The sequence below is a fragment of the Gossypium raimondii genome, chromosome 11, assembly GCF_025698545.1.
Source record: "Gossypium raimondii isolate GPD5lz chromosome 11, ASM2569854v1, whole genome shotgun sequence".
In the NCBI taxonomy this organism is placed as follows: domain Eukaryota; kingdom Viridiplantae; phylum Streptophyta; class Magnoliopsida; order Malvales; family Malvaceae; genus Gossypium; species Gossypium raimondii.
In genome coordinates, this window is record NC_068575.1 from 50,468,813 (window position 1) to 50,481,088 (window position 12,276).

The 12,276-nt window shown below is 32.2% G+C and overlaps 2 protein-coding genes and 1 long non-coding RNA gene across 4 annotated transcripts; 1 reads left to right on the forward strand and 2 right to left on the reverse strand.

Annotated features, from left to right (window-relative positions):
• Positions 1 to 1,393: 1,393 nt before the first annotated feature.
• LOC105803282 (thiamine-repressible mitochondrial transport protein THI74) lies at positions 1,394 to 4,496 on the reverse strand. 2 transcript variants are annotated; one of them, XM_052624458.1, is made up of 4 exons: positions 4,250 to 4,496; positions 3,244 to 3,971; positions 2,729 to 3,155; positions 1,394 to 1,836 (listed from the first exon to the last, which is right to left on the reverse strand). In XM_052624458.1, exons 2-4 carry the CDS (start codon positions 3,814 to 3,816, stop codon positions 1,520 to 1,522), a joined length of 1,317 nt encoding a protein of 438 aa, XP_052480418.1. In that variant the 5' UTR covers positions 3,817 to 3,971; positions 4,250 to 4,496; the 3' UTR covers positions 1,394 to 1,519. The 2 variants fall into 2 exon arrangements, with proteins under 2 accessions (XP_052480418.1, XP_012490824.1); XM_012635370.2 differs by having other exon boundaries at positions 4,095 to 4,496.
• Positions 4,497 to 5,855: 1,359 nt separating this feature from the next.
• On the reverse strand, positions 5,856 to 7,688 carry LOC105803281 (probable serine/threonine-protein kinase PBL26). Its single transcript, XM_012635368.2, has 5 exons — positions 7,493 to 7,688; positions 7,195 to 7,403; positions 6,923 to 7,112; positions 6,426 to 6,817; positions 5,856 to 6,324 (listed from the first exon to the last, which is right to left on the reverse strand). Exons 1-5 carry the CDS (start codon positions 7,617 to 7,619, stop codon positions 5,953 to 5,955), a joined length of 1,290 nt encoding a protein of 429 aa, XP_012490822.1. The 5' UTR covers positions 7,620 to 7,688; the 3' UTR covers positions 5,856 to 5,952.
• Positions 7,689 to 9,376: 1,688 nt separating this feature from the next.
• Positions 9,377 to 12,097, forward strand: LOC105803284 (uncharacterized). Its single transcript, XR_008191330.1, has 4 exons — positions 9,377 to 9,487; positions 9,962 to 10,044; positions 11,402 to 11,501; positions 11,794 to 12,097. It is a non-coding gene; the product is annotated as an uncharacterized LOC105803284 (long non-coding RNA).
• The last annotated feature ends 179 nt before the right edge of the window (positions 12,098 to 12,276 follow it).

Genomic DNA, 12,276 nt, shown 5'->3' on the forward strand with positions numbered 1-12,276 from the left:
TATGGATATTGGTAATTCATTTAGTGATTGGATTTAGATATAATAACATATAAATGATATGTTCCGGTAATCATCATAATGTCAGAAATTTTAATAAATTAAATTCAATTATAGTTTTCTAAACAAGTACATGATTAAATTTAGGATAAATATTAAACTTATACATTAACTTTAATACAATTTGCAATCTTATATAGTAACTTTAATTTTGGTTTAATTTTCATATTTCACTAATTTCATTATCTATATGGTGCAATTTTCACCTAATAAATTTATTAAGATTTTTCCCCAAATTTTTTTAATCTAGATAAAATAATTTAAATTTATTTGTTTGTTTTTAACTTAATAAAATATCATGTAAGCAATTTACACATGACTTAAAGGAAAATTGTGTCTCATAGATAGGTTAGTGAAATGTGAAAATTAAACTAAAATTAAAGTTTGATGTATACAAATGTACCAAATTAAATTTGAAGTTGATGTTCAATATTGCAAATTGTATCGAAGTTATTTTATACAACAACAATAGTATTTTAATTTAGAACATAAACTTCATTTTTTAAAATATAATTATTTGTTATTTTACTAATTTAGTTTAAATTATTTAAAAAACAATTTTCAATACATTTTGATATACTAAATATTTAGCCAAGTAATTATTATAAATTATTTATATTAATTTTAACTAAATTGCATAGGATTTTAATTAACCAATAATGTCAAAAGAATATATATTTAATGTTAGAAAGGGTATAGCTCAACCAGAAATGCTAAGTAATAAAAATAAATTGCATAGTTAACTTTATTAATAATCGTAATGTTAAATACTTTATTAGACAAATTACTTGTTAGAAAAGAAAATTTTCAAGTATTATGAATACATTTTTATAATAATTAATGTTTTTTAATTTAAATTATATAATTACGTAATTATAATTTATACTATAAAAAATACAAATTACAGTCTTCTTATCAACCAGTATGAAGAACTAAAATTCTTTATGGTAATCACCGCCTATAAATTACCAATCAGCAGAATATAGAAAATGTAAACAACAGCCCATAGGATGGTTCAACAGAAGAGAGGGGCATAGCTTTTCTTTGCTTGGCTTTCAATCTTCAATAACCCTATTTCCTTGTTGATCTGAATTTTTTAATTATCATACTAAACACACCAAAATGTTACTACTTTTTAATTACGATAAACATGATACATTTTGGATTGATCTGTGAGAGTCAAAAGATTAAGTTCACTCTCGACATATCAGGGACTCACTAAAATCCACATCATCCAATTTAAACGTAACATCATAAAACAATGATCAATTCTCCCCAAAATTTATTTTTTAATAAAAAAATAAAAGGACTAAATTCATTTAAATGGGAATAGAGAGGACTAAATCAGTAGTATTATAATAGTAAAGATTCAAATTTTAACCTAAGAAAACAATATAGGCTCAAAATAATTACCTTGTGGTAACTTTACAGCAGCAACTGGAATAACAACAACAATGACGCGTTAGTCAATAGGAATTGTTTCTTGGAGAGGCAATGGTGTATGCTCTTGATTAGCTAAAGTAATATTTTCATTCTCTAATTCAATTGTAGTTTCTTTATATCTACAAAAAACATCAGAAGGGATGTTGATTCCCGCGAAACCAATCATCACGGCCACAGCTCCCAGGTAATCCATGAGATGAGGAGCGTTGCCGATTATCGTATCGACGATGGCTGCCAATGGCACTTGAATAGTAAGACCAGCCGTTGCTACTGTTGTTGTGGTAAGAAGAACAGCTTTCGCCCATAAATAATCACTCAGCACATTGTCCAACAAACCTATGCATGATGAAGACATGAATCAGGTATGGGCATCATAGTGCAAAAGACAGTTAATCTGCTAGGAGAGAGAATCGATAATAGTGGTAAAATGAAATTTGTATCGCTTTATCAAGGAAGTCAAATGAAATGATCCATCAAGCTGCCTTTTATATCTAAATGCATACATGATTGTTTTCTGCAACATGTGCAGGTTCCTATGATGTTGTGCAGTCATGAAAGGCAGCGAGGAACATGAGATTATGGCAAAGTTTTGATATGGCATACAGCCACATTTATTCTTCTTTTTCCGATTATGCCTACTTTTAAATGATTAAGACTTGAAACAACAATATAATTCAGGGATGTATAAGAAAGTCAATACCCTATGTAACTTGAATATTATTTATGCACAAACAGTGTCAATACGCTCTTTACATAATTTCGAGCCATCAGTGTCGCAATGTGATTGACAATGAGGACTTAAGCCGTTCGTGCACAAACAGTTTCATATCCAACCAATTCTTAGAACATTAGTGCAAGTTAAGCACAGTTTTCCACACAATAAATGCTCTGTGCCCCATCAGCTCCCATATAAATTATAAACGAGCAGTTTGGAAAGGAGAAATCCATAAAAAGGTTCTCAAAAGGAAGGATGATGACAAAAAGGTAAGCAAACCCCATAAAGGCACTAATATTTCCTAGTATACAAACAAATCTGACAAGGCATCACCTTAAAAAACAGTGAAATACAACCTAGCCAATAAACACCAAGCAAAAATGTCACCTACATATGCAGATACATAAAGTCATGCACCTTTTCCTATATATGCAGACAAATTAGGTAGATAAATTTAATAATTTCATCAGTTAAGAGAAAAAAAGTAACTGAAAGACAAAGTAAAATACAAACCTTTTCCTATAATCAGGCCAAACTGCTTCCAGGATAATGTGTTGAGAGACTCTAGCTTGGTGACATTGAGTATAAGAGCCACGGGAAGGAATATTAATACATTGAAAAGCCCTAGAAATCCCAGGAATTGTGCCATGCTGGCATGACCACTCTTTTCATCATTATCAGGCAACTGTTTACGAATAAGTGTAACGTATATAGCATAGAAAGCAGCGGAGAGAAGAGCCAGAATGTCTCCAAGAACAGGGTTTGAAGCAATTATTCTTAGATTCTTGGAGTTACTTGAGTCACCCAAGCTGACAATAATGGTTCCTGCCATGCAAAGGAGGACACTTACAAGCTTTATCCAAGTGAACTTCTCACCCAAGAATGCCAAAGATACCAAAAACGTGAAAAGGCTGGACGCACTACTTAAGATGGTGTTAGACTGCAGACAACAAATGAAAGTAAATTATCCGACAAACATGTGTAAAACCTGAACAAATACAAACATTGAGAACATGCATTATGCTTACTGTTACAGTAGTATACTTCAATGAGAGATTAAAAGTCAGTTGAGCAAGAAACCAAAATGGGCTTATTGACAGGCTAACTTTAGCCACTCTAGTACGTGTCCATCGCCCTTTTGCATCTAAGCCCATGTCAGCAACTTCACCTTGTTCAGGCAAAGTCTTAATATGCTCAATGGAATCATTTTCCGATTGTGAACCATCTGGGATCTCGTGACTAATTTCTCCTTCTTCCGCAAGTGAGAATCGACTTGATCCATCCTCTCTTGTACCTAAAACACCCTCTGCAAGAAGGATAGCTTGCTCTGATCCTCCCAACTCTTGTAAATGACTTCGTCTATTTCTCCAGAACATTAAACTTCCACAATTATCTTCCACATACCGTCCAATTTCAACCAAGGGAATGTAAAGAAGGAATAAGGCATTGCAAATGTATGTTATAAGAAATGGTGAAACACCTGCATCAACAACAGACTGTACCACAAAACTAGCAGAAATCCATATAGACGCGACGGCCAATATGTAAAACAAACCTAAGCCCCACCTCCAAGCTTCACTTTTCATTTCTCTCGAAGTCATTTATGGATCAAACTACCTCCCAAAGTCACAATCATTCCAGAAAATAGATCAAAAACCAATCACCGAACTTCAAATTCTAGATTCCCCATAGAGGAGGGAGCTCTTGAAAATGTAATATCCAAATATCAATAATTCACATAAAATTCGAAGCTTGCCTGGAAAAAAAAACAAAAAAGAAAAGAAAATAAGCAAACCGTGGGGAAGATTGCAACAGAATGTAATTCTAAGGTTAAAATCACATTAAGAAAAAACAAAATAATAGAGATTAAAAGGAGAACCCATTCGCAAGTTCGTCAAATCTGGGTGAGTAATTATCCAATCATGCCAGCAAAATTAGAAATACAGATTAGAACTAACATCAAAATGCAATCAATTCTTTTTTAGAAAAAGGAAATGATAATCCTAACAAATAAGATGCGGAACAATAATTTACCTGCCCCCCCCCCCCAAGAATCGAATGCTTTATATATATATATATGTTCTATATTTTCAGTGTCTAACAGATTTGCTTCTATCCCACTTCCCAGGTTTTCTGATTCTGAATTGTTTTTCAGATTCAGTTGTATAGAAGAAGAATGATTGTCGAGAACCAAACAGGGAGCTTCTGGCCCAATTTATTAGGTCTTTGTGGCCCAAACTAAGATTTTTGTCTTCTCTTGATCCTTTGATCTCTCTTTTTACATTCGTCGGTTTTGTTGATCTCGAATCTTTATAACAAAAATGTCAAACAGTGAGCTGGTTGAAAATCTTTTTCAACCCCGCCACTATCTTGCTTTATTATTTTCTTTTGGTTAAATTCGTTTATTAGTCCCTATGCTTTGAGAAAGTTATAGATTTAGTCAGTGTACTTTCCAAATCAGCGAATTTTAGTTTTGTACTTTTTGAAATTTGTAATTTTAGTTTTAATCCAAATAATATCAGTTAAATCTGTTTGATTAAATTCAATTGCTAGCCTTGCACTATGCGTACATTTGTAGGTTTAGTCTATATTCTCAAATTGAATCATTCTAAGTCCTTATACTTTTCAAAATTGAAATTTTGATTTTGATGCAAGTGATAGTAATTAACCTATTAGTTAGATTTTAGTGATTAATATGTGAAAATAACAAGTTGACATAGCATTACATATATGATAATAAGTTTAGCGCGTCGATTTTGGAAATAACAGAAATTAACTTAATGAATTTAACAATTATCATTTGGTAAGGACTGAAATTTTAAATTCTGAAAAGTACGTGGACTAAAATAAACAAATTAAAGTATAGAAATTAAATCTGTAACTTTCACAAAAGTGCAGGGACTGATAACAGAATTTAACCTTCTCTTATTTTATTTTATTTTATGTTTTTAGGCTAAAACACCTTTAAAAACTACTATTAATTAAAATAACCAATTAAATTTCTTAGGTAATGGAACCCGTGATTGATTATATTGACGTTAAAATAAATTATCAAATCAATCAGATAATGACATTAGATTTAGGTGTAATATAATATTTTCTCATAAAAATCATTGAAAATTATAAAAACCAAAACAAAATTAAAAATTATTAATATTTAAAATATTTAAAGAAAAATTTTAAGTTATATAAACTTATAAAAATAAAACTTATAAATATTATAAAATATTAAAATTTAAAAATTCTAATCAGTTATAAAAATATATAAAATTAACAAAACATATTTAAATTTTTAATAAAAATATAAAACCATAAAATATTATAAAATGTATTAAAATTAACATAAAATTATAAAAAGACTATAAAACTTAAACCAAAATTTACAAGAGTATCAACCCGTAAAAGCTATTAGACTGAATATTCAAGTCCGAGTCCAACTATATTTTGATCGGATCTAATCTTTTATCCAAACTCATTTTTTATACCTAATATTTTTATTTAAAGCATCTCAAATTTCATGCAAAAGTTGGGAGTTTGGATGGATAATATGGCTAATAAACAGATTTACTGCAAAGTAAAGGTTTATTATATATTTATATATCTCAAATTTATAAATTTTGTTACACTGTGTGCATGATCACAAAAATACAGTATAAAATAAAACAGCAGAATTAAACAATAGTATTTTACAGTAGTATTATGCACTCCTCGTGTTTGTATGAATGTCTGCGAAAATTTTACAGCGATGCGCTATGAGTTTGCGCCGAATTGTGTTCTGAATTTGAACCCCACTCGATGGCTTCCGCAACAGCTCGTTGTCGTTCTGCCCTGCTATCTTCACCATAACTTCCACTCTCTGAAAATGAATATCCTGCTTTATCGTCGGATTCCTTGTAAGCAGCGGCGTTCATGTTGGCATCTGGATCATTTCCGAGGCAACTCAGAGCAGTCACCACGTCGCTAATCAAGGGGCGCACCTCACCTTCCTCTTGCAGGCACATGGCCGCCACTGCCAAGGCTTGTTGCAAGCCTCTTGCGGGGAAATTGCCTTCCAAGAGTGGATCAGCGAGTTCCGAGAACTTGCTTGGTTCCTTGAACATTGGTTGAGCCTGGTAATGGTTAAAGATTAGACTGAGAAAGAACCAAAAAGACATTGATTGTTGAAAGAAACATGAGGGTAGATGTTGTGAAAAAAAAGAGTTAGCTTTACCCATGAAACTAGATTCTGTTCATTGTTTGGCCTCGTGGTGTCAATGGCTCTCCTTCCAGTGATTAACTCCAACAAGACGACTCCGAAACCGTAAACATCGGATTTCACGGTTAACTGACCTGTTCTTTGATACTCCGGAGCACAATATCCGTATGTTCCCATGACCCTGGAAGATACATGTGTTTTGTCCCCTTGAGGTCCGAGTTTGGCTAACCCAAAATCAGAGAGTTTGGCATTGTACTCATGATCCAGCAAGATGTTGGCGGATTTCAGATCGCGGTAGATGACCGGGGGATTGGCCTTGTCATGTAAATATTCCAAGCCTTTAGCAGCACCTCGTGCTATTTTCATTCTGGCATACCAGTCTAATGGCTTCTGACTCGGGCTAATATCTGAAGTTCCAAAGGTAAAACATCCATAAATGCATCCCCTTCTTATGAAAGTCATATGATCCAACAGAAAAACTAAGGAAAAAAGAAGAAAGAAAGGAAGTATACCAAGTAGATGATCATCTAAAGATCCCAATGGCATGTACTCGTAAACCAGAAGCCTCTGATCACCATCGGAACAATATCCGATAAGATTGACTAGGTTAGGATGGTGCAACAAGCTTAGCATCAAAACCTCAACAAGGAATTCTCTATTCCCTTGCAATCCATTCCTGTCAAGCTGCTTTACGGCTACTACCTAAAATGAAGTAAACCCAATGTGACCAAAAGAAAAAAACCAATGATATTTCAATGAAAGGCATGGAAGAACTATGCATTACCTGGCCAGTTTTTTCAAGTTTTCCCTTGTAAACTCGACCGAATCCACCTTCCCCTATCAAGCATTCTTTTCTGAAGTTTCGGGTCGCGGCTGCCAATTCACGGAAGGTGAAAGTTTCCACCGCGATGTTATTGTTACCATTGTCTTTAGTGCCATCGGCAGTAGTCTTTGCAGGTTCGGTTGCTGTGGTCTTTGGTTTAGGAATATTCTCTGCCGAAAAAAAGAAAGATCATACATTAAAATTATGTATGATTATCATCATAATGCATGAAAGGCTTATTCGTGGAATGTGACATTACCAGGGGGATGTTGCTGGGGAAGAAAAGCTTCAGTTGTAGCATTATCACCAGCCTGATTATTTTTGGTGGAACTATTTTGCCTTTTAGCTGCCTTTTTTTCTGAAGAAAAACATGAAAAACAATTCATTTTTCTTTGGATTCTTAATCAAACAACTCCTTTGCTTAACCCTTTTTTAAAATGTTTACAAAGCTATTGAATCTCAAACTTGGTGAGGTAACCCCATGGAGGTGCTGCTATTTAATCACAAAAATGCCTCTAAAACATTTTCTATAACAACCTGGATTAATGTTATAACATCTTATCCTATGATAACTCCTAACAAATAAAAAAAGAAGAAAAAACTAAAGCTTCCTAAATAAAAATAAGAAAAAATCTAACCTAGACTAGTAACAAATTAACTATACAAGGTTCGAGGGAAAAAATCTCAGATCAAAGGGAAAAAAAAAAAAAAAAACCTTCATGAAACAGTGGGGTGAATGAAAGAAATAGTGACCTTAGAATTGAAACAAAAACAAGCAAAAATGTTCTTAGTACTGTTATGTATTGTTGGTTAGAAATGAAACGGTTAAAAGAAGCTTGTAATTTTATGTAGGTCCGTGGAAAATGGAGACAAATGTGGGATCATTTTTTTTTTTTGTCTGTGTGGACATTATATCGGACATATTATGTAATAAAATCTTTCAGCCTTGAAGCAAAGATAGAGAGTGACCAGCAATGGCATGCATCTCGTGTTAGGACATAAAGGGGCTGTAACACCTTTATACCCAGCTCGAGTGCTAAGTCAAATATAGGAATGTCACATTTAAGCACCGAAATAACTCCAATTAAATTCAATTATTTAAACTCTTTTTCGATCTAATTTTAACTCTTGTCTCTTTAATCTCTTCAATTTTTCCTCAACTTTCTTCATTTCTAACTCCAATTTCCTTCTTCCAATGTAATATTCTAGCTCTCTAGTATTTTTATTTCACTCCTACTTTTAGGTGACTGAAAACTTTAAAAGAATTTGAGAGAAAAATAAGTTTCATGATAAATGACCAAATTGTTAAAAATAAAAACCATAACCAACGTGAGAAGCAATAGATGGATGGAGAAATTTTTACATTTTCTTTAAAAATATCTTAATTAATTATTAAAATATCTTATAAAATAATAAAACATTCGACCAATCAAATTTCAACACATTTCATCCTCAATTATTGGTATTGACCATTTTACCTTCATGTTTTTAAAATTCCATCCTTGAGTCACTACTCACTTTTGGTAAATTTTAAATTTTGGTGTTCTTATTTCTATACTTATTCAATTTAGTCCTTGCAGACAATTCAATGTCATAAAAATTGGATTACTTTCATTATTGGTCATTTAACTTACTCATTTTTAAACTTTGACCCCTCAAATCTTGAATATTACACTTAAGCCATAATTTTTTTACATATTTATAGTTTAGTCCTTTCTTTAAATTAATGAATCACAACATGCTTCTTAATTCTTTTTTTTTCTTGGTATCTGTAACAGCCCAATTTTGACCCTAATCGGAACAGTGGTTTCGGGACCACAAATCCGAATTAAAAAAAATATTTTAATATTATTTTGTGTGTTTATGATGTGTGAATTTAATTGTGTGAAATTTTCGTGTTTTAATTTTGTCGTTTGAGAGATTGATTAAAGAAAATGGCTTAATCGCGTAAAATGAAAATTTAGGGGTTAAATCTAAAGGTACCAAATTGTTGTTGTCTTTATTAAATGGAGGATTTATGATGTAATAAGGCCAAAATATAGTTAGTGGGTGGCAAAGTACAAGTATAGCCTTATATAAATATAAGTATATATATATTTATATAAAGGTTAATAAAGTAAACTAATTATTAATGTTAGTACATGTTTAACATATTAAAATTAAAGCATTATTTCTCCATCTTTTGGCCGAAACTAAGAACAAAGAAGATTGTTTAAAAGCTTTAGTATATTCGGCACTTGCAAGCTTGATTGAGGTATGAATTTTGTTTGTTTTTTTGATAATTTTTACGTTTTTGAGATCGTTGCTTTGAATACTTCAAAACCCATGCCTTAATTTTGTGAATTGTTGATGATTTTGAAATGTGCCATTGATGAATGTTTGAGTTTCATGATTTTAGTTGATGAAATATGAAATATAATTTTTAGATTAACATGTTTTGTCTTTGAATTTTTGGTGAATTTGAGTAATTAGGGCTAAATTGAGAAAATAAATTTTTGAAGGACTATAATGTGAAATAAATGAAATGCATGAGCTTGTATAGACACTAGGAATATTCGGCCCTTAAGGAGTGTAGTCAAAATTGGTGTATTTTGTGTTTTGAGCAAAAAGGATTAAATTGTAAAAAGTGTGAAATTTTAGGGGCAAAATTGTGATTTGCCCATTCATGTATTTTTAGGGTAAATTGAATAGAATGGTGTTTAAATAAGCTTAATTTGAATATTTTTAGATCAAGAATTAAAGAAATCGAATTTGGATCGGGGAAAGACAAAAGTGGTCGAGTAGCCGATTTAGCAGTCGACGACATCCGAGGTAAGTTGATAAGCATTTAAATGTTGTTAAATTCAAGTATATATAAATGATAAGTGATAAATTAAATTATTTATATGTTATATGTTTTGGCCGAAAATTATTATTAAGATAGGAATTTTCTTTTGAGTTCAATTCGATCGATAATCAACGCCTAAAAGCCCCGTACGAACCCTAGGAATAGATAGGATACTTATGTCATGACATAGGACTCCGATATGTGTTTTCGTGTAAGACCACGTCTGGGACGTCGGCATCGACTTGTGTTTTTGTGTAAGACCCTGTCTGGGACGGTGGCATCGGTATGTGATTACATGTAAGACCACGTCTGGGACGTTGGCATTGTACTAGCTTTTTAATTATCCGTGTATCCTTTTTAATTCCGAACGGTTCAACGGGCAATGTTAAGTGAAGACCGAATGTGAAATCGAAATAATAATAGTGTTCAGGTATGTATTTATATCATGCTATGAACAGGGATTTAAATAACGGTCCGTTACCGAAATAGCGGCCGTTATATAGCGGTAGCGGCGCCGTCAAAACCGCAATTGCTGAAAATAGCGGAGAAGCGAGTCACACCGATAGCGGTGGATCACGGCCGCAATTTAACGGTAACGACCAATTGCGGCAATAACGGGCCGCTATTCCGTTATTTCCGTTAACGACAAATTAAAAAAAATCATCTCCTCTAAACAAAATCAATGAAACAACAAACACAGTTCAATCAAAAAAAGGAAAAAGAACAAAGAACAAAGAACAAAGAAGATAACGGGAAAAAGAACAAAAAACAAAAAAGAGGAGGTATGCCTGGAAATGGAGCTCCCTGAGGGCCTGAGTACGCTGAAGAACAAAGAAGATACGATTAGCTATGTGAACCAGACTAGAAAGAACCAGGAGAGGAAGAATGGAAGGAAGAAAGCTTCAAAACAATAAGAAAATGGAACGGTTCGGAAGGAAAAGTTTTGAAAAAGGAAATGGTCAAATTGAAAATGAAATGACGGGATTATGGGAAGAAGAGAGGGCAGATTTCAGCTGATTGGGCAAGGAATCGGTGCCTTTTTTTAGGATTATATCTAGATTTTTTTTACTTTAAAAATATTTAGATTTTTTTACTTTGGGCCATCTACTTTGGGCCTTTTTTAGAATTTTTGTAATTTTGTTCTATTAATAAAAGCCCAATATGATGTTATTAAAAAAAAGAAAAATGAAGTCTAAATAAACCGCAAAAAGCAATCAAAGTCCAAATATTTAAAACTCTAAAAATCATAAAAAATGATTTTTTATAATTATATTTATAATTCTTATGTTTTATAATAAGTTGTGCAAATTTTAAAAATATTCACGACCGCGATATCCGCAGTAACCGCAATAGCGTCCGTTATGTCCGCGACCGCAACAAACGCGACGCGACCGAAAACGCGACCGCGACCGTAATTTAAATCCCTGGCTATGAAATTAAGGTAAGTTGTATATTGAATTGATGATACAAAGTTATTTGATATATGAACAATATGTGAGCATGTTTGTGCTTATAAGTCATTGGTAGTTTGGATTATTATTGTAGTTTTTTTTTAAATTATATTTTGATAAGTATACAATAATTGGAGTATTTGTGCATTAAGCTATTAAAGTTAAATGTTTATTTACATTTGATTTGGTTGGTTTAATATTAATGTTAAAATGAATAATGTTTGCTTATGACTTACTAAGCTTAAATAGCTTACTGTGTGTATGTCGTTCTTCGTTTTATAGATTTTGGAAGTTGGTTACGAGCTCGGGGATCGTCAGAGAAGATTATCACACTATCGACTCCTCTCGGTATTTTGTAAATTTTGAATTCGATCTTATGGCATGTATAGCGTAGCTGAAATGCTTGAATTTAGATTATGTAATATTAAGCCATGCGAAAATGGCTTAATTTTCTTGTTTGTGTTCGGTTTTGGGCTGAATTACGGTTTAAGCATACTTTAATCATGGATTAGTATTTTATGGTTAGTATTTATATGGTAATGTATATATATATGTGCATGGTGATTTCATTCAAGTGTTTCGGTAATTATGTGGTTGAAGTAATTAAGTTGTTATATTCATTAAGATAAGTAATGTTAAGTTAAGTGTCTAGGTTATGTATTATATATGAAATATATATATGATTTGGTTGGATTTAGTAGTTAAGTGAATATAGGGATGATTTATAAATTGAAGTATGCTTGTAAATGTTGGTGATAAATTACG

Bases quoted from the DNA above. Each gene is read 5' to 3' on its own strand.
- LOC105803282 (XM_052624458.1), bottom strand. From the start codon at position 3,816: ATGACTTCGAGAGAAATGAAAAGTGAAGCTTGGAGGTGGGGCTTAGGT. The intron at 3,156-3,243 runs GTAAGCATAATG...TGTTGTCTGCAG, and splicing joins TGAAGTATACTACTGTAACA to TCTAACACCATCTTAAGTAG. The intron at 1,837-2,728 runs GTTTGTATTTTA...CATCATGCATAG, and splicing joins TGGCCTGATTATAGGAAAAG to GTTTGTTGGACAATGTGCTG.
- LOC105803281 (XM_012635368.2), bottom strand. From the start codon at position 7,619: ATGAATTGTTTTTCATGTTTTTCTTCAGAAAAAAAGGCAGCTAAAAGG. The intron at 7,404-7,492 runs GTAATGTCACAT...TTTTTTCGGCAG, and splicing joins TCCCCAGCAACATCCCCCTG to AGAATATTCCTAAACCAAAG. The intron at 6,818-6,922 runs GTATACTTCCTT...TTGGAACTTCAG, and splicing joins TTTAGATGATCATCTACTTG to ATATTAGCCCGAGTCAGAAG.